This window comes from Haemaphysalis longicornis, unplaced genomic scaffold (genome assembly GCF_048455015.1).
Source record: "Haemaphysalis longicornis isolate Haplotype H1 unplaced genomic scaffold, Haemaphysalis longicornis Haplotype H1 scaffold_3, whole genome shotgun sequence".
Lineage (NCBI taxonomy): Eukaryota > Metazoa > Arthropoda > Arachnida > Ixodida > Ixodidae > Haemaphysalis > Haemaphysalis longicornis.
The window spans coordinates 10409799-10429693 of record NW_027526335.1 but is presented as its reverse complement, the minus strand read 5'-3'; the positions used below and the strand labels follow the sequence as shown (position 1 = coordinate 10429693).

The 19895-nt window shown below is 45.6% G+C and overlaps 3 protein-coding genes across 4 annotated transcripts in view; 2 read left to right on the top strand and 1 right to left on the bottom strand.

Annotated features, from left to right (window-relative positions):
* The window catches only part of Nompc (no mechanoreceptor potential C), an 82005-nt gene extending 77148 nt beyond the window's left edge, over positions 1–4857 (top strand). Inside the window, exons 27-28 of the mRNA XM_077702292.1 lie at positions 1034–1144; positions 3419–4857. Of these exons, the coding sequence (XP_077558418.1) occupies positions 1034–1144; positions 3419–3567 (260 nt within the window). The 3' untranslated portion in view covers positions 3568–4857. The remainder of the gene's footprint in view (positions 1–1033; positions 1145–3418) is intronic.
* Positions 4093–16711, bottom strand: Noa36 (zinc finger protein 330 homolog Noa36). Its single transcript, XM_077702295.1, has 12 exons — positions 16579–16711; positions 16354–16476; positions 16266–16285; positions 16119–16189; positions 15859–15938; positions 13248–13374; positions 13056–13160; positions 9931–9977; positions 6895–7012; positions 6370–6474; positions 4865–4995; positions 4093–4143 (listed from the first exon to the last, which is right to left on the bottom strand). The coding sequence occupies exons 2-12, from the start codon at positions 16471–16473 to the stop codon at positions 4108–4110; spliced, it is 960 nt and encodes a 319-aa protein (XP_077558421.1). The 5' UTR covers positions 16474–16476; positions 16579–16711; the 3' UTR covers positions 4093–4107.
* Positions 16712–16906: 195 nt separating this feature from the next.
* Positions 16907–19895, top strand: part of Graf (GTPase regulator associated with FAK) — a 42627-nt gene continuing 39638 nt past the window's right edge. The window contains exons 1-2 of one of the 2 annotated variants that reach the window (XM_077702293.1): positions 16907–17161; positions 19209–19304. In XM_077702293.1, coding sequence (XP_077558419.1) covers positions 17008–17161; positions 19209–19304 — 250 coding nt within the window. In that variant the 5' untranslated portion in view covers positions 16907–17007. The remainder of the gene's footprint in view (positions 17162–19208; positions 19305–19895) is intronic. The other variant, XM_077702294.1, reaches the window with a different exon arrangement.

Here is a 19895-nt window from a genome sequence, read left to right as displayed (position 1 = left end):
ACGTGCCAACCACTGTTCCCTGTCTGCTGTGCTGTACAATGGAAGGGGAAGAAATCTGTTGGTACGGGGATGGTCGTTGTCTTGCAGGGCTATGCAAGTGTAAATATGGCAACCGGACAAGCAAAGTGCTATAATAACACTGCCTGCTGCTAGTGCCGTCAATTCTTCCAAGGTGGTCACATATGCTTGAAGATATTTCTGCCGTGTGTTCCCAAGGTACTCGCAATCCCACAGGATGTAAGGAATTGTGGGGAGATCAGAATGAATTAGGGAAAATGTGCAGGCGACTACAGTCGTCGCAGGAACTGACATTTCAGAAGCCCGTGCCGTCCTTTGGGCATGATGTCTGGCAATACCTGTTCTAGCAGGCGATACCTGTTCTAGAAGTGCAGTCAATCGTTTGAGATGACGTAATCGGTGCTCTTCTGGTCTATCTGGCAATATACTGGGAACGGGGGTGCCTCCTTCTGCACACGTGTGCATTACACCATATCGAACAAGCAGCGCAAAAGGGATGGGACAAAAGAAGAAACGTCATTCATTCTTCTTTTGTCCCGTCCCTTTCGCGCTGCTTGTTCGATGTGGTCACTTTGAACCAACTAGCCCAACTTGCCATCCTTCTGCAGTAATTACAATCCGCACACATCAGGCTGTCGGTGACCTCATTATCGGGGTGTCCTGAGTGCCTGGGGCCAATAGTAATAATTACTGGACCCCAATGTTTTGCTGCTGCTCCGGCTGGGTGCAACACCTTTTGATTCTGTACTGCAATGACCTAGGTCAAGGTGGCTCAGTGAGCACTTGAAGTATGTTCGCATTGCCCGTGTAAAGAGTAATCATCTTAGTTTCCAAAGAGGGCATTTCTGGTGTGCCAAGGACCCACTGTCAGGGGTATTGCAAGTACTTACTGACGGGGGCTGTCGCAAAAGGACAACACTTCGGGGGAGTGTGCCCATACTACGGAGCAAATGCTACACACGGGGAAACTGACCCCACCTTACTTTTTTGCAACCCATGTGTGTTGTGTGTGCAGTGAAAGGAGGCAGCACTGCATCCATGCTGAAGGACATGGGCTCCGGCCAGACGCAAAGCAGGACCAACTCTGCCACCGGAGCCCGGGGTAACCGAAGGATCATGCCTCTTGGTAAGCATAGTCGTCCCCGACACGAGGGCTAAGCGGCCGGCAGAGAGCGTGCTGTCACTTCAGCAATTACTTTCCTAGAAGAACATGTAACTAGAGGAACGTAGCCAAGAGAGAGCTGCAAACAGAAGAGCAGCACAATTGGACGGGACGATGGGATGGCACTTGGCCGGTACTCCCTTCCCGTTGTACTCGTCCCAAATTTGTGCTTCACCTTTGGCGCTTCTAATCATTACTCTTCTGCCCCACTCAGAAAAAGCATTGTTTCAGTAAGAATTCATGAAATGCATCCCTAAAGACAAACAGTGAAGGGAACCACACAAAATTGAACTTTCTAAACCCTAGTCAAAATTTAAGCTAAGCTGGGAAAAGACAAGCGGCTTTGAACTGCAGCAAGATGCATGAAGGGGACACCACAATTGGCCGAATGGCTGCGACTACTGCAAAGAGGGAATTTTTTACGCTCATAAGGAGTGTGTCCATTCCGACACCTGTGCAGTTGCCTATTAGTTGTACCAGGCATGAGGAAGATGTGGGCAGGTATCAAACACTTGCTCGGTGATTCCAGCAGCTATGTGTGTCCATGCTACATGTACACACTGTTAAACACAGAAGTGGGTCCTTAACACAGACAGATGTCAGTACACGCACTATGGCATTCCTTTTTTTTTTCCTTTGGGCAGCCCTTTTCTGTTCAAAGTGGAAAGACCAGTGTTGCGCTGTGAGCAGAGAAATATGCCGCCCAGCCTATGATGATACTGCCCCAAGAAACAGTGGGTGCAAACAGGGGCACCAACAATCACGCCAAAGCTGTGGTGCACGCTTGTGGCTTAGCAGTTAAAGGTGTAACGCACCTCAAATCAAGGGTGCCAACCCCCCTTAGCAACTTGAACAAGCACACTGCCTTGCTGTCTTCACCAGCGTAGGAATGCTGAGGAAGAAGGACAGGAAAAACCACATCTATGAAAAGACATCTCTGCTGCTTGAGAGCACCTGCAACTAACTAGCAGCTTGTCAAGGTATCCTTGGAGTGCAACAGGAGGTCATTTCCCCTACAGCCACTAAGCCCTTGACAAGAAGCACTGCTGGAAATATCCTAAATACTCTTTCGAGGTAGGAAGAAGGGGAAGAAAACTTAGGGCACTGCTCACCAAGTTCGTGGTGGCAATGCGATATGCTAGAATGATTTGGTAGTGGTAAAGATTTGGCAAAGTGGTAAAGCGTATACCATTACCTTAAAGGGGTACTGACACCAATTTTTGGTGTTAATATTATTACACAGTTCGCTTCCTTTACTCAACAGAAAACCCTGGCTGAAATATGAGCGGCCTGTGATGCGCACAACATACTTCAGTTTGATCTGATTTATCGCGCCGATGGAACAGCACGCGAAGCAGTGCGCAGCAAATGGACATCAGCGTGAGATCACTCCGTCAGAGGAAAAAGAAGTGACATAGCCATCTGCCTCCAACGCTCATCAGAAACTCGTGACGTTGCTTCACGCGCGCGGCCCGGTGAGCGGCGATTGGGCGCTGGCGCGTTCACGATTCACGAAGTGATACACGTCGCCAGAGCTACAGGCATAACCGCTGCTCAGAAAGGCACTTTTGACAAAAATGAAGTTCCACACACGGGAAAGGAGCCGATAATAAAGCCGAGAATCGCAGCAGAAGCCACCATCAGGTCTTTTATTGAAAGTGGTCACCGAATTTCCGCCACAATGCTAGGCCTAACGCCCTCAGGCAGCTCATCCATTTAGCTACGGTGGCAGGGTGATCGAAACAACGCCTCCTCCAGCCCTTGCACTGTTTTGACGCCTGCGCAAAACGGTGAGGTCATTCTGCGGTTCTGTCGCACGCGCCCTCCAGGCTGGAAACGCGGGAAACCAAAAAGGACGATTTCCAGACCGTTCAGAGTAATTATCGCGCGCTCAAGTATTTAAAGTGCTGTTTCGGGTTTGCCAGGCCGTGAAGCACTGATGAAATCAATAAAAAAGGAACATAAAATTTTGTTGTCAGTACTCCTTTAAAAGCAGACTTATTAAATAAAATCTCGTTAAATAACAAATGGATATTGGATACAGTGAGAACCATGAGTGCGATACGAAAGTCAGCCTTACAGAGCAGCGAGAACAAACACAAATATTTTTTGTGACTCCACTGATGCCACAACTGCCCCGTATGTAATAAGCCAGACCTGTTGATAGGAACTCGAGTAGAGTCTACCGTTTGTAGAATTTCTATAATTACACTTGCCAATGTCCTTTTGTTGTTCCAGAGGAAATGATGCAGGGCATGAACAAACTCACGAATGTCGTCGACTGGCCCTCCATCTCTAACAAGTACCTGGAGAACTTCGAAGTGCGCAGGGCATCGCTGTCTGTGGTGGAGACTCTGCAGAAGTCATCCAACAACAAGAAGGAGTGAAGAGGTCGCACACGAAAATCGAACAAGACTGACCCATCAGCTGGCCTCGGGAATGCTGCAAGCACAACGGCAAGCACAGTGCAGACCGGCTCACCACCAAAGCATCCTGTTTGGCTACTTGCCCAATGCACAAACTAAGCAGCTCTGACCGCAGCTTGCAGTGCAACCATGGCTAACACACCTCGTTGGACACAAGGTGAAATGGCGTACAATCTCAAAGTCCCCACAGATTCTTACTGCGATAACAAAGTCCGCAAGACCTGACAGCGAACTGGGAATCTTGGAAAGCAGTTTCCTGTCATACTGAGATGCGTTGCTTCAATGTTGTGTGCCATAACAGAGGCATGCACAGGTGCTTCACGAAAATGGCAAGAACAGCAAGGCTCTGTTGAACTACGTTCCCTTTTCTGTAAATAAAGCACACATTTAGGAGGAGTATTTGCCTCTTGGCATTAAAAAGCAGCTTTGCTTGATGATTGTGGATGCCACAGGCCACCGAACACCCAAGAGGTTCCTGCTATGCCCAGTGGTGGAACAAGGTCATTGTGAGCGTCTTGTGAATGGTGTGCGAAACCACTGTATGCAAAAAAAAAAAAAAAAAAAAAAAAAAAAAAGAACTCGACTTTTTCTACCTGATATTGTGTAAATATAGACCACAGCTATTCATACACTATACATACTTGACCTGCTTGTACACATGCTCACAATCCACACGAAGTTTTGATGTTTGTACAAGACTTTGTACACAAGAGCAATTATTCACAACGCACTGAATGTTATGTTTCCCTTAATTATGACTGAATGAAGTTACTGCTTTTTAGCCTTACTAAGGGTGGCAAACATGCTTAATACCACAATGTTCACTGATATAGTAGTTTATGGTGGAAGCCTTTAATAAAAAAATAGTGGTCTTTCACGCGCTGCCGAGACCCGTTGCTTTGTAAATCCTGGCAGTACAATGACTGCAACTTCGTTAACAGGAATTTATGCATAGGAAAGAGAAGGGCTGCCATTAAGAAATGCCATGCCTAGGCCTTGCTACAAAACACACAGTACTTCACATAGGAAAAGCTTTCATACGATTGTGCACATGGCATGTTTACCTCAATTTAACATATAACATACACCATGGCTTGTTGACAATGCTTGCAAACACCGCAGCGATAAAAATGTCTCTTTTTTCTTTATATTGCTTTTTGTAAAAAAAAGTATATAGCTTCCTGTAACAAAACTACTCCGTCCTCCACCAGTGAAGCTCTACTTTGAATTGAAAGAGAAAAAAGTTTTATTCCTTAACCTCTGTGGTGTCTTTCTTTTCACCATCTTCCTCACTGTCTTCCTCCTCGGACTCATCATCATCTTCATCGTCGTCGTCGTCCTCATCATCATCCTCTTCATCATCATCATCAACATCACCAGCTCCACCACCTGCAAAAGTGTTTTGAAAATTTGACTTGAGACCTAATTCGCCAATGTTAATTACTTGGGGATCTTTAACGTGCATCTAAGCCGGGAAACACAAGCGCTTTCGTATTTAACCTCCCATCAGAAACACCGCCTGTCCAGCTGGTAATCAAACCAACGACCTCATGCACAGCAGTGCAACGCTTTAGCTATGGTGCCACGAGACGAAAAGCAGTTTCAGCAACATGGCTTGCAGCATAATGCTGCATGTGCCTAGGTAACAATGCTGCAGGACAGTATGAGTTAAGCACTTATGGCCACTCCAGCAAGTGTTTGCGCACAGACCACTCACCCTCCTGGTAATAGCAAATCTTATACCCCTGTCACAGGGAGAATCTAATGACATTAGCTGTGAAGACCATTAGTTTGGCGCTACACGAGAATACCAAATGACATCTATGCGAATTTCACTCCGCGATCGAATGAGTTCAGGTAACAAATTTGCATTAGCTTCCAAACCCAAAGAGTAGCCTCGACAGCAGTGGTCCGTCACTCAACAAGGAAGTTTAACAATAACTGTAGGGCACTGTGTCTAAAACCTACCAGTAAATAAATATTTTTACCTCGAGTTTGTTCTATTTAAAAAGCAGGCACCTTTGTAAAGCTTCGCCATGTTTGCTGCCACACAGATACAGGTTTGTTACTTACTTGTCTCGACTCGTGATGTGAATGTCACCGAAAAAAGAGCTACAGTTTCTTATTTAAAAAGTAAATACGTATTTGTTTTGTTTCAAAAAAGTAAGAGATTAAAAATAGTCTGGACACATTTACATTATTATCTTACTATTCTGCGAGATTCCCAATTGCCACAGCTATCATTATCAAATGACCTTTGCTTTGTTGTGTAGTCCTACATGGCCAAACCGAATGTCATTTGTAGCCAATGTCATTTTGCATTGAATGACATTAGATTTGCCGTGTGGCAGGGGTATTACTTGCAATAAACCCCTCTGCCATGCCAAAAAGCTTTTCTAGAAAATCTGCCTCATTTGTTTTGCAGATCTCTAATACGAATGAATTATGTATTTCTTTATCATAACCCATGCCCTGCCTAAGCCTCAGTATGAAAACAATTCTATCAAGTACAGAAAAAAAAATCCATAAAAAGTCCACCCCGGTCATCAAAACAATGCCTTATGGGCTGGGGTATCCCAATAGCGGTATTTAGAAGCATTTGTGGCAAGACTGATCACCAACACACAGAGGAAATTCTAATGCCACAGCACAGCCACATGGTGAATTCTGCGTTCAAATTTATACACACACCTGCACTGTAAGTAGCAACTGGAGGTACGACAATGGGCAACGCGAAAAGATAACTGCCCGCCCAGTGCTCACCTGAATAGTAGCTGTAGCTGGTCTGCCCGTAGCCCCCGCCACCATCGTAGTCGTCGTCATCTTCATCTCGCCCTGTTTGCTGTCGCCCATAATTGTGGTGACGAGCTAAAAGAAGCATGGCACACAATGAGAAGAGGGCACGAGGAATTTTGAGCCCGCTATGCCGCAAACCATCTTTCCTTCTGCTCAACATGCAGTTTTGGGCTCCACCAACAGCTTTTGACTTGAAACTTTAAAACAACCAGAAAACGCATACACAAAAGGGCTCTTTCAAGTGTAGCAACAAGCACACACACACTTTGAGAAGAGGCAGCAGCACTTAAAAGGGGTGCCCAACTACAAATGAAATGAAACCTTAATCACCCATACAGGCAGTAGTGGTGCCTCGACTGTTTTTGTGTGGCATGCATGTGCGGCACAGTTAGACAACGTTTGTAGGCGACATGACTTGTGTGAGCTGGTGGGATTATAGGGAAGGCGAGACAGGATGAATGAAGTATTCTGGCCCCTGTGCAAGTGACTTACTCGACATGCTCAGGTCCTTTGTCTGCTGTGTTTCAAAGCCACATTTCGGGCAAGGCATAGGCTGGTTTCGCTCATACTTGAAACCTTTCCTCTTTACGTGGTCATCACAGTAGCAAGTCTACAAAGGGAAAAGAAGACATACATGCACGAGGAACATTGACCTGGGTAAGCAGTCTCACTTTACACTACAACAGAGAATTTCTGTCATTCTCCCCATAATGCGTGCAACACTGTTCACATCCTTCGGAGGTTGAGTGAAGGATGGGCGCAGTGTGTAAAGCAAGTTGGTTTTGAACCTTGACAAATTATTAGGCAGTGCTATACAAAAGAAAGTTCACCTAAAAATGGGCAGTTCTATTCTCGGAGGCATTCATTGGTTATGAAGACTGCTCACAACTTCAGCTCCTTCAAAAGATGAGGTGCTTTAGACGCCCCCTAAAACCTGCCAGGTGAAGAATGATGCTGCCATTGCTGAAGGTATTTGTGAATACAGAAGTGAGTTTCAAGATACCTGCCTCCTCTATACGCTATATATGCTCGTGACATAATTAGGGAAGCGAGCCAAAGCTGAACCATTACCCATATTTTTCTACAACCTTCACTAGAAAGGAATCCAGCCCTGCAATCGTATACCATCGTACAAATCAAGGGTAGTGTGTGAATCAGGCTGGCAGCCTGTGGCTTGTGCATAATGCTAAACATTGGACTCACTAGTGCCATAGTGTTAGTTAAATTTTCGACCTGCTCCTGTGTTGCATCAGCCGAGATATTGTGATATCGCACTGTCCTGCAAATTCAAAGCTAATGAGCTCATTCCCCAGCATACCGTTCGGCAGGGAAAACGCACCTTTGCAACATGGTCAGCTGCAGCACAGCTAGCTATTGGCATTAACTTTCAATGCGAGCGGCAGGTGGCAACGTGCCATTTGGCAGCATATGCCGTGTGCCAACTGCCCGTGTTCTGCCAAATGCTAGACTGCGAGGAATCCACTTAATTCGCTCGCGCTTGTGTTTGCCACATACTTAGGATAAAACACTTTGTCTCCCAGACCATCAAGCAGAACATACACACTGCCAATGCCAAAAACTGCGGGGTAGCAGACTGCAACAAGTCTGAACAGCAGGCTGCCCACAATTCCCAAGATGTCACAGGGCTCTTTTGAAGATTCCTGCAGACACTAACAACAAATTCCCCTCACGGTAAGGTTGACAAACTGTACCTTCAGCAGAATGCAAGAGGCACAGCCAAGCAGATGCTGAAATAACGACTACTGACAAGGCACCCATTGTGGAACGGCGCCGGATGGGATTTGTTCTTGCTTTGGGTCACATGGGGGATCAGCCACAAATGGGCAGCTTCAGTCCAACCCAATGCTCAATGCAAGGGGGTGGGTGGCCAGCTATGGCAGTCTTGATGAGTGACAACTGTTCTGCTGCTAAAACCTAGAAAAATCTGCTGCAAGGATGACCCAGAGAATATGCTAAATGGCGTGTTGCTCAGGGCATTCAAGTTGCCCTGGTGTTAATTTTGGGTAGGTATCTGTACTGCAGCCTTTACTAGTGGCCTTATAGATGACAAAAAACACTACTTTGCATTTTACACCAAACTAGTGTTTGCAGGTACACAATGCTCTTCAATTCACTGTTGCTTAAATTGGTGCTGGCCAACCTGACAGGATGACACTAATGACATTGTGAATTCAACTGTGGGAAAGCCCCTCTGACTTAACCATTCCACCCTAAATTTTCCAGCTACCTTGGCTGTTTAAATTTCCCTTCAATTAAAATGATCAATTTTGCTATTCAAATAGGGCAATCTATCAACCCTAAACGTATTTATCCTCACGACCCCTTTAAAGGGGGTCTTGAATAACACACTGAAATGGTTGCTGTTCTCCTTGTAAGAACTCTGCACAATTCTTGGCTTCCTATGGATTATAAGGCTGTGGCCACGTCACAGGTGGAAACTTGCTCCTAAGGTGACCTCTTTACAGCTGCGGCAGAAAAATCTTTGGGCACTCATAAGAACAGGATGCATTTGCTGCATGAGGCGAATTGCCACTTTGTGCCAACAGCAGAATCATTTTCACAGCGCTGGCGGGCCCGAGAAAAAGGAGAAAGCTACCAAATCATTCAGTGAGCATAGCAGCTTGTAGGCAAATGACCTGCGTTTTGGAAAATCTGTATAAAGTGCATACTTGACAGAAAAGACAAGACTTGTTTTTGCTTCGTCCCTGCTTCTTAGTATTGTGCTAAATAATTTATCATAAATTTGAACCAAGCAGCTGAAGTTTTGTTATTGCACGACCTAGTGAACTGCTTTGAGGCCAGATGGAGCTTCTGATATTTGTAAGCGTCCCTTATAAGTGTTTGACCAAAATCATCATAGCCTGCATGCTGACCTATCCTGGCCTTCAACCAACACGCATCACATTGAAGTGGTTGCATGACTTTACTTGCCTATCACTAACAGAACCCAGCCACTGCTATCAATACAGCTCCAGGTATTATGACAGAACATGAGGGAGGGACTGAGCAGCGCAAACCTGTTAAATCATACACCCCAAAAGCATAAATACTATCTAATCATTTAGAACTATACTGAGAATGCTAGTTTGTAATTTAACCTGACCTTGTTTTAAGCCATATAAGTAGCTTACATGGGCACATGCTAACTAAATTCCACTGCACTGTGGACAGACAGTACATGAGATAAAAGTTGCTCCAATAGAACATAAAGTACAACCCCTCCAAATTTTAATTGAAAAACATTTCAACCCTGGTGACTAAAAGAGATGATTCAGCAATGCTAGCTGCATATACTATTTGGGCTCTGTGCGCCGAAGCAACACCTATGCTATGATATCAGGTGGGTGAATGTAGAACAACCAGGCACCTTTAATGTGTTCCGAAATCTCTACACACCAGCGTCTGTGTTTTTAACTATTTGCAACTCCATGGTGAATGGCCTCAGCTCCTGAACCACCACAGTGGGCCATGTCCAAAAATCCCCTCCAAACTGTGTGAGTTTCTCACCTTGCACCGCAAGCAGGAATGATGACCCAGTCGGTTGCAGGATACACCTAAAGATAAAAGAAGAGCACACCATGTATTGGAATAGCCCAGACAGAGAGTGACAGATTTGTGCAGATGCCAGCCTCATAACGGCACCTTAGCAACTGCTTCACACAAACAGCTCCCTCTCAAAGTCAAGTAATGTCTGCAAGGTCCATGTCCTGAAGAGACATGATAAGAATGGACAGATGGCCTAGTTGGTATGCATATGTCTTGGTGGAAAAAGCGCTCGAAAAACAGGGACGAAGGAGGAAGCACATAACACAGCAACATGCTGTCTGTGCCTTCCTTCCTTCCTGTTGTTTCAGCATTTCTTCAACCAAAATGAGACACAAAGAGTTGGCACCGCACACCTCTGCTCTCTGTGCATAACAACTTGCACCAAATCATACAAGCCTTTCTCTGCAGGCCAGCAAAAAAAGCTCTCCGCTCCACCATGCGATCTGAACAGTCATCACACAGCACACACACGAAGCACGTGGCCTAGCCTGAGGAGAAAAAGGCTTCCTTTCCTTCCCCAATTCACACATCCCAAGGGTAGCTGCTGTGGTTACACATTTTAGAACCAAAAATCAGAGGATGCCAATAGGCAAATGTATGCACGCTGCTGCTAGCCCAACGTTGCTGATGCAAAATGGCTTAGTACACTGGCCATAATAGTAGGCTTATGTTGTGTGTGCTTATGGTCAATGTACTGAGTAAATTGGTCATAAGCACATACAACCTATATGTGGTTTTCCTCTAAATAAAAGATGCGACAGCCACAGTATCACCTTTTTATCTAAAAATTAAAATAGATGGACGACTTACTTATCTGTGCCTGTAAGTGTGAAATGCTTCCGCAATTATAACAGTGGAGCTGATGTTGTTAGCCGTAACGTGTGCGGTACAAACAAAAAACCCCGGGGTCTTAGTTACTCCTGCCATTCACTGTGCACATGAGCACACGCCTCACGAGGAGCGCCCGGCGTCGTCCAGACTTGCCCGTAGCACTCACAAAAATATAAATACAAAAAAGAGAGAGAGAGAGAGAGAGAGAGAGAGAGAGAGAGAGAGAGAGAGAGAGAGAGAGAGAGAGAGAGAGAGAGAGAGAGAGAGAGAGAGAGAGAGAGAGAGAGAGAGAGAGAGAGAGAGAGAGAGAGAGAGAGAGAGAGAAACAGCTCACGTGCCTCCGCGCCTCAAGAGGGCAGCACAAGACAGCTTGCACTGCAGATGGCCAATTCGTGAAGCTGATTGCCACCGGTTCTAGAATGTGCAGACACATTCCACTCTGGGAGGAATGTGAAAGCCTACGGACAAAACAAACTGCGCCCGCCAGTCATGGACGAGGAAAATGACGATATAGATGGATATGACTATAACTACTACTGCCTCAGTGAAAAGCTGCCTCAGTGAAAAGCAATGTCGGAACATGTAAATAAACAATTTCAAACCTAATGTAATGCGTGGTGGTGTGTCCTTCAGTGCTTGCATAGAAAGAAATCCTCCAGCTCTGCTACGGTTCAAGCCTTGCGTGACTTGGTGCAAGCTCCGCCAATGTTTTTCTAGAGTTTTCTTAAAAATGGCTCACTAAAAGGACTGCTGTTGAAGCCCAGCAAAGTCAAATGTGTGCGTGGATGTCAATTCAAGCTAACGCTCCATTAATCTTATTTATATTAAAGACTGAGCCAGTCAAACATGTGGACACAAGCACGTGTCCACATGTCACGGGCACACTGGGGACGATTGCTGGCGTGTTTTACCCACAGTCTGCAACTACCTCCAAGACTGCCTCAAAAGAGTTCAAATTTGGCTACTAGGCAGGCTGGAGAGCCTTGGAGACGACAACCTTTTGCTATCGGCAGAAGCGTGTAATCCGAAGCTTTGCTTTTAGAGGGAAGTGAACTGCCCGTCTCCTTCTCCCATTAATGCTATCTCTGGTCGCACCGCCCTACCGTAAAGTTTCGAAAGAACGCGCGCCCAAAGTACAGAGATATCAAGTGAAAAATACGGGATGGGCGAACTTTTGAGCCACCTGCGAAAAACTACAAAAAAGTGGCTGCACCAACAACCAAATCTGTGGAGTTATCAAGAAAAATATGAGATGGGGGAACTTTCGGGTCAATTGTGGTAGGACAAATAAGGGACCGCATCAACACATGAATAGACTATTCGCATTTATTTTGCACTCATCGGCGCTAAAGCCATCGATTTTAGGGGGTGGGTGATGTTTGGGGACTTTCAGTAAATTGAATATTTCCCCCCTCAAGCGGGGTGGGCTAAGTTTCCAGGGAGGGCATTCTCTTGGAACTTTACGGTACAAGAAAAATGTGACTGTAGACGGCAGGCTGGCAATGAGTGCACAATGCCAAATGCCTCGTCTCATTGAACGCACCAGTTATAGAGATGCGCCTGTGCTGGCGATTTGGAATGACTGAAAGCGAAAAAAGCATTTGGGGGTCACTCCCTGGGAGCCCTCATCAGCTGCAGTGATGACAATCTGCAGTGTTATTTTCCTGTGTCTGGAGCAATTGTTTACACAAAGAGTACCCCTGTGACGAGCAGTGATAAGCAGTTCTCAATGGAGCCAAACACACCGTGTTCCCAAGGCGCCAACTTGGTGTATTCTACAGACCAAAGGTCTGTGGACTAGGTGCAAGCTTTAATCTTTACCTCCTTTAAGACTATGGATAGAGCGTACCAGGCGTCTAAACACCACATTCTTTATAAAAAATTCCACATGATGATGTTTACACCATACTGTGCAGACATTCCTAAGATCATAACTGCCTTCAAAGTTCATTTCAACACAGAACAAACACATCAAATTTCACTTTTCACTGGAAAAAAAAAATCTTTTACTCCATAGTTTCCTGCTACCATTTTAACCTGCGAGGGAAAGCCATGTAGATAAAAGATAACAGAGACCTTCAACTGTTCTATCCTTTCCAAACTTTTTTTTTCATGACTATAACCCTCACTAACCAGCCACGTGAAGCCTCAACCGAGCAGTGAGTCAGCAGAACTCAATGGTAGGCAACAATGCACAACTGGAAGGATCACACTCAAGAACAATGTTAAGAGACACAGGCCAGGGGGGAGCTCACACTTGAGAGTCTCAGCCTCCAGGATTTGGCAGCTTGCTTGGTGTTCAAACTGGTCGTCTTCACAGAGAAAACTGTTGCAGAAGGAACACTTGAAGATGCGGCCCCCTGGAATGCAGGAGCCCTGAGTGAGCGCAGCCGGAGGGCGGGGTGCAGTACGCCCTCAAGAGAACGAGCGTTACCCTGGCTGCTTACCGTGTTCCCAGACATAGCGTTCACACTCTATGCACGTGGCCTCTTGCAGGGGACAGGTGCAGGCGTGGGAGGTTAGGCACTGCCTCCCATGGCACACCCAAGCCTCGCAGTAGTCACATATGGCTCCCTATCATGCATATAGGTACAGAAACAAAAATAATAAACGAAATCACATGAAAACCAGTTCCCGAGAATTTTCATGGAGGTAATTTTGCTCACCAGAGTTTCTTCTCTGTGTCAGATACTGAGACATTGGCACAGTATGCCCTACAACAATTTTTATACAACGATTGTGAACCACCTGGCCTTATCCGCAGATGGGCATGCGTGAAAAAGCCTGGTTGCGGCTAAAATACATTTCCTACCATTTTGCAGTATTAACTGCCTGCACTTCTTAGCCATCATCACAGAAGCCTTAAAGGGGTCATGAAGACAAAATACGAGGTTAGTTCATTAAGAAGATTGATTTGTCCCAATAACAATGACACCAATATTACCGAAAACTTCAAAAAAATAAATAGAGCTATTAATGAAAATGGCTGAAGCAGTGGCAACTCTCCAGCCAGCATTGCCAGATTAGAAATTGCCCTCAACACCATCTCCTGGTCAAAATTTCACCAGATTTCACCAGCACTAAAAGGCGGCCACTAGAACGTAGTGTTGGCTTCTGCACTTCTGTGCACGTGATTCTCAAAAACATAGCCTATTAAGATTGCGTTTTGGTTGCTGATGGCAATCCATCTATCCTACCAAGGTGGCAACTTGATCACCTTTATAATCAAATAACAGAGAGGGTTACTTGTTTACCTCTATAATAGAATAAGCAAAACAGGTTTAAAAGAAGTCGAATATTACTTTTTATTCATATCCGTCCCAGTGCCTGTATAAAGAACACTTACTTCATTTTCTATAGCCATACTTGCAGAGCAAGTTACCACGCATTTAATGCAATTGTTGCTGTGCTTTTTCACCTGCATTGAAACACAAGGCCTGGTACAGCCTATATTTCTCTTGAGTTAATGTGACGATTCAACATTTCACTGGTCATTGTACAATAAACGTGCCATACAAAGCTTATGTAGCTGTCGCAATTTAGTGAGGGAAAGTGAGAAAGCTAGCAGGTACACGTTCTTCGTAAAAAATTTCGGAGGATGCTGTTCATTGTGGTTTATCTGAAATACATTATAAAACATTTGAGCTTTCATTACTTTCAAGCAGTGGTGAAAACCCAAAATCCGTATCAAGCACATTATAACACACATGCCGTCCAGCAGCTCTTGGTGTTTAGGAACTGGAAAAGCTTCCATTTTTACCTGCCACGGTGGCTCAGTGGTTACGGCGTTGCGCTGCTGAGCACGAGGTCATGGGTTTGACTCCCGGCCGCGGCGGCCACTTTTCTGATTAAGGCGAAAAGCAAAAACGCTTGTGTGTATAAGATTTTGGCGCACGTTAAAGATCCCCAGGTGGTCAAAATTAATCCAGCACAGCACGCCTCATCGCCTATGTTGCATCGGCACATTAAACCCTACAATCAATCAAATCAAAGCTTCCAGTTAGAAAAGAAACTGTAGTTTAATGCAGTAACACACTTTCTTTTCACCTGTTTTCATCAGATATTGCCTGGTGTAGCCGTACCGGTACCTCAACACCAGCGGTCCCCAAATTTCACCACATTTTCATTCATTCATTTTTATTCCCTTAAGCACCCCACAGGGGGGTATTACATAAGGGGTGGATACACAGACAAAGAAAACATTTGAACACATTAATTTTCGCAACACCAGTTATTTGTAACATTTGCTATGAAGGATGATGGGCAGGTGGTTGAAACAGTGGAGCCATTCATGATCTGGTGCTGCATTTTATCATCTGGCAACGCTCTGTCTCCAGCCACTTTCTGGCAACTTCTCTATGACGTCACAGGGTTTTGTTTGTGTAATTTGCGGCTGCCAACCGAGGCCACCGCCTGAGCGCTGGGATTTTGGCCCGACCTGCTAGCAGGCGGCACTGCAGTGGCTAGTGAGGTGAACCGAGCGACGCCGGTGGGGCTGTGCAGGTGGAGTTGACGGGAATGATCGAGCGAACTAAGCGGCGATTGGAGCGCTGGAGGCAGCGATCACTGGAGTGTATGAGTACAGCAAGGACTGACTGATGTGAAGTGTTAGATGGTAAACTATGTGGCTCGGACACTCACAGCATTGTCAAGTGAGGTAGTTTGCCCATTTCAAAGGGAAAAGCCTTAAATCTGTATCTGTATCTAAGAAACATGATTGGGTGATTGTTGTGGGGCCTCTAGTTCTGTTTGATGGCATTGCTTGAATGCCAACATGCAGTTAAAACACTGATAACTACGCTTTTAGAGCTTGCCCATAATACGTCACTTCTGCTGGTATTACGCCAGTGCAGCGCATAATTTGAAAGCTTTTCAATATTTCATGCATTTTTCAGGTTAAAAAACGTCATTGTGGCTGTAATGGGGCTGAGTGAATCACCAACAAGCATTTGCCTTTTCTCCGACCTTGCCGCTGTGTTGTTAACGCAAACTGGCGCTAGTACACGCCCTGCCACACATTTAGGAGAGCTCAACTCATAAAGATAATGATGGACTTACAACCATGCCGAGTCCTGTTGTGAATTGGCCCGAGTGCTTCACAACGCAGTCGCCGGTCTTCATCATGCACTTCATTTTCCCTAGAAACGAGAGTAGAAGTTGCGCAGGATTTCGTGAGCGGGGATGTCACCACACGCCGCTCAGAAAAGCGCTCGTTGAATTTCCGTTGCTTATTGTCAGTCACAAAACAAACTGACACAAATAAGTGCGCAAAAATTAACTGGAATTAAATAAAACAACAAAAAGGCAGGTAGTCTCACCGCATTTTGCACAGACTGGCAGGCGCTGGAGAGCGGAACAGAAGTAACAGAAAGCTCTGTTTTTCTGTTTCCTGCGCCACGGAACAGAGAGTATGATTCCACGAGTTTGCCATAAATAAATATGCACAGAAAGGAGAAAATGGTTACCTGGAGCACTTGTCACATTCCTGCGAAGAAAATAAAGCGGGAAGTTTCACCGTTGTCCCGCATTGTTTGCTCATTAAGTGGCACATACCATGACAGCATTGCATGGGTGTTCACCCAAGTTGACCCGGGTGGCATTTCCTCGAATTGCCTTCTGACGGAGCTTTTGCTTTTCCGCCTTCTTCCTTTGGCCCGTTTTCTTCTTCGGCATGATCTGGGCCAAGAAAGTAGCGATGCAGAGCACGATTCTCAGACCCCCTCAAAGGTCATTATTGAATCGGTGGAGTAAAGCTGACAGACAAGGCACAATTCTTACGGAGAGGAATTTTGGAAGCAAGTTATACTAATCCCTACCCTACCTTCACGAAAAATTTCAGTGCTATTATATTTGTTTGAGAAGAAAAATTAGCACCTGGGTGGCCTTCGCTGCGCACGAAGTTGCCACAAAACAGCCGGTTGCTCTGCTGATGCTGATAGTTTCCGGTACTGGCAAAAAATATATATACTTTTGCCTTTTACTGCTGTTTATCTCATTTAACTAACGTAAATGTTCGTTTTATGCATCAAATATAATTTATTACATTTTATTTTGAAAACAGTCCGCATTCCTGGGGTTTCGGATTGTTTTAGCAGGTCACATACGTTACTCGTTTAGCAACAATGCGTAGCTCAAACTTGGTTCGTGTGGACGCTCCCGTAAACAGGAGTATGTTATGTTAGCTCTACGGCGGCGTTAACTTTGACCATGGGCCTGTTACCACTCGAGTTTACGGACTGCCTCACCGACAGTCCGTATTTTCGTGAAAATCTGCACGCGCATGAAAACGAACTGGACAGAACGAGCCAGGCGATAAAGGGGATCATCAAGGAGGTCAAGGATCTGCTGAATGCCGCTCGAAGTAAGTTTTACCGGGTCCTGTCCCGCCTTTTCTATCTCATTGCGGAGTTAAAACTCCAGACGCATCTAACGTTGTAGTGAACAAAGGTAGTGGGCGTCTAGCACTTTGTGGGGGCCCGGGGACCAACTCGTGGATCAGCCGTGGCGCGGGTCCCACCCACATCGACACCAGTGCTCGTGGCTCATCGATGCCAAAGTTCACATCGAGTGTCGCCCGATGAGCTTGTCGTTTTTGTATCGGGTTTCAGTGTGGTCGAGCACGTCCTTCCGTTGCGGAATAAACAATGCAGCCGGCGGCGGCCCGTCGAAGGGCGTCGAAGAGAGCGACGTGGAACGATCGCCGCTTTTCAATGAGCCGGAAAACCACGCACGCTGGGCGGCTTGTTCCCATTAACGAAAGCCGCGCACAGCGTGCGATTCGCGCATGGCAAAGCCGCATTCTTTTAGGGCGCGTGTTGCGTAATGGTTCGAGTGGGCCAGGCGCTCACCTGTAAACTTGCCGCGCGTTTCGTTTTCGTGTGATCCGGCGGCGCTAAATTCGGGTGCATTATTTCAGCTTCAGATCCCGCCGAAGTTTATTTTGTTCTGCTGTTTTTTATTCGTCTATGCATTTACTGTTGGTCTTTTCTTTTTTTTACTTGGAGGTTGATGGGAGCTTAACAGACGACTTTTACAACGTGGAATGCAATTTGCACGTTGGTTTCATTTAGAAACTTATCCGAAGCTTTGGGCGTATTTGTTCTGCTTCGTTTTGAATTTGCGTATTTAATTTCTGCTCCACTTTCACCTCGAAGGAAAATACTGAGTGTGCGTGCATTCAGTAGCAACATGTGGGCAAACCACTTTTAGTGATAGCAGTTTTGCTTGTCTTATTTCTGGTGGCGCGTGCACAGGGGCTAAATGCTGCTAAATGAGTAGCTCGTAGTGTCCACTTATCTTGTTTGTCATCTGATTGCATGCATCAGTGTACTAAACCGCGACACATTGTTTCCCGTCTTTTTTTAGTTAGCCTTGCCAGATACAGGGAACTTAATTGGGGGAGCACACTTGTCCAATATGCACTGCGCTATCCGACTGTTGGTCTCAAAATGCTACGGTTTTATTAAAGCGTTTGAGAATGGATCTTGTTTCAGCCAATGCTTGTCGTGGGATCATTTCCTTACTTCCCTTTTTAACAATGGCCATATATGATTTACAAGTGCCTGCTTTGTCCCCCATATAGAATGTGCTACTGTAGTGGCAAGTGCTTGGTTCTTGACGATGTTATGGGCAATAGTAGTGCTCTCCCTTTGCATTACTCATTCCATGGTGGGAGAGAGCCAAGGTGTCCTGACCCTGTCCTCTTCAGCAGCATGCATAATTAAAAAGTGTGCCACCAAACAGATAACTGCATTTGTTTCGTGTCGGGCAGGCATTGCTTGTAATGATAAGGTGTGCCCTAAAATGCCACAAAGCAGTCATGCATGCATGCTGCCCTGAAAACCAAATAGAGTGGTGCATATGGCGTTCTTTTTTTATTTCACTCGGCAATGCATCCCCTAATTAGAGCTCGACTACCTCCCCTTGCAAAAGCATTGGTGTAATGAGAATAGAGCCAAAATAAGTGCGGCTTGATCCTACTGCCTGGCAGACGGGTATTTTTCACTCTGAATTGTCACCTGCACATGCAGCACGTGTCAGCTATTTTTATTGCTGTTCACTTGGCACATTCCTCTGACAGCCTGCATCTGTGGCCACAGTAGAAGCAAGCGCAAGCTTGTTTTTTCTCTTTTTTTTTTTTCACATTAGGTTTGACAGGCGTTTTATTCTCAAGTGTGGGGTTCAGCCTTCAGCCAGTTTTAGCAGTGCTTGTGGCATTTAAACGCTAATTTTTAGTGCTATTATTCTGTTAGAAGACATTGTATTGTTATGCGGCATATTTGGGGCTACGTTACCCCATAATTTCTAGTCATTTTTGCTCAGTGATAATGAGGCAACATTGTGTACTGCAGACATTACTTTCATTCCAGTTTGTTTAACTTCCTGGTGCGTTTTTTTTTTTTTTCTAGACTTGTCGAGAGCACAGCGAAGTCTTGCCAACACGTTCATAAACTTCCGGCTGGAGTGCATTGGCAACAGCCAGACAGATGACGAAATCGTAATTGGTGAGTTAATTTTACTGAGAGCACCCAAGTACGCTTTGTCTGTTTGTGTGCCTTTTTGTATTTGCAAAGATGTCCTTTGTACTGGGTTGTGTTGGGCGAGCTTTTTGAACCTTACATTGTCTGCCGCAATAACAAGGGACAGCGGAACGGCAACAAGCAGGATGCTCCTAGCAGGACTGTGGTGCGAGTTGGTTCATGGTCACGAAAAGTCGTCACAGCACGAACAAAACGGGGTGAAGGAATAGAAACATGTAGGACACAAACGGACACCGTGTCCTTTGCTGTGTCCAGCACCCGTGTGTGTCCTACGTGTTTCTGTTCTTCCGTCCCCTTTTGTTCACGCTGTTACGACCTTTCGGATGCTCCTCCTTGCCTCCACAGTGGCCGCTGTGCCCAGGAGTGCTGCTGCATTTAGAGCTACTCTGTGGCCGTTGGCGGGTGTAGCATGCCTGGGATAATGTTGCTTTTATGCTGGTTCGAATTTGTGTGCACAAAATGGGATGGTGGTAAAGCTTCATTGCAGGCGGCCAGCCTCTTGGAGTTGTCTGAAAATGCGTTTTTTGTCTGTTCATCACTCTGTGTAGCAAAATT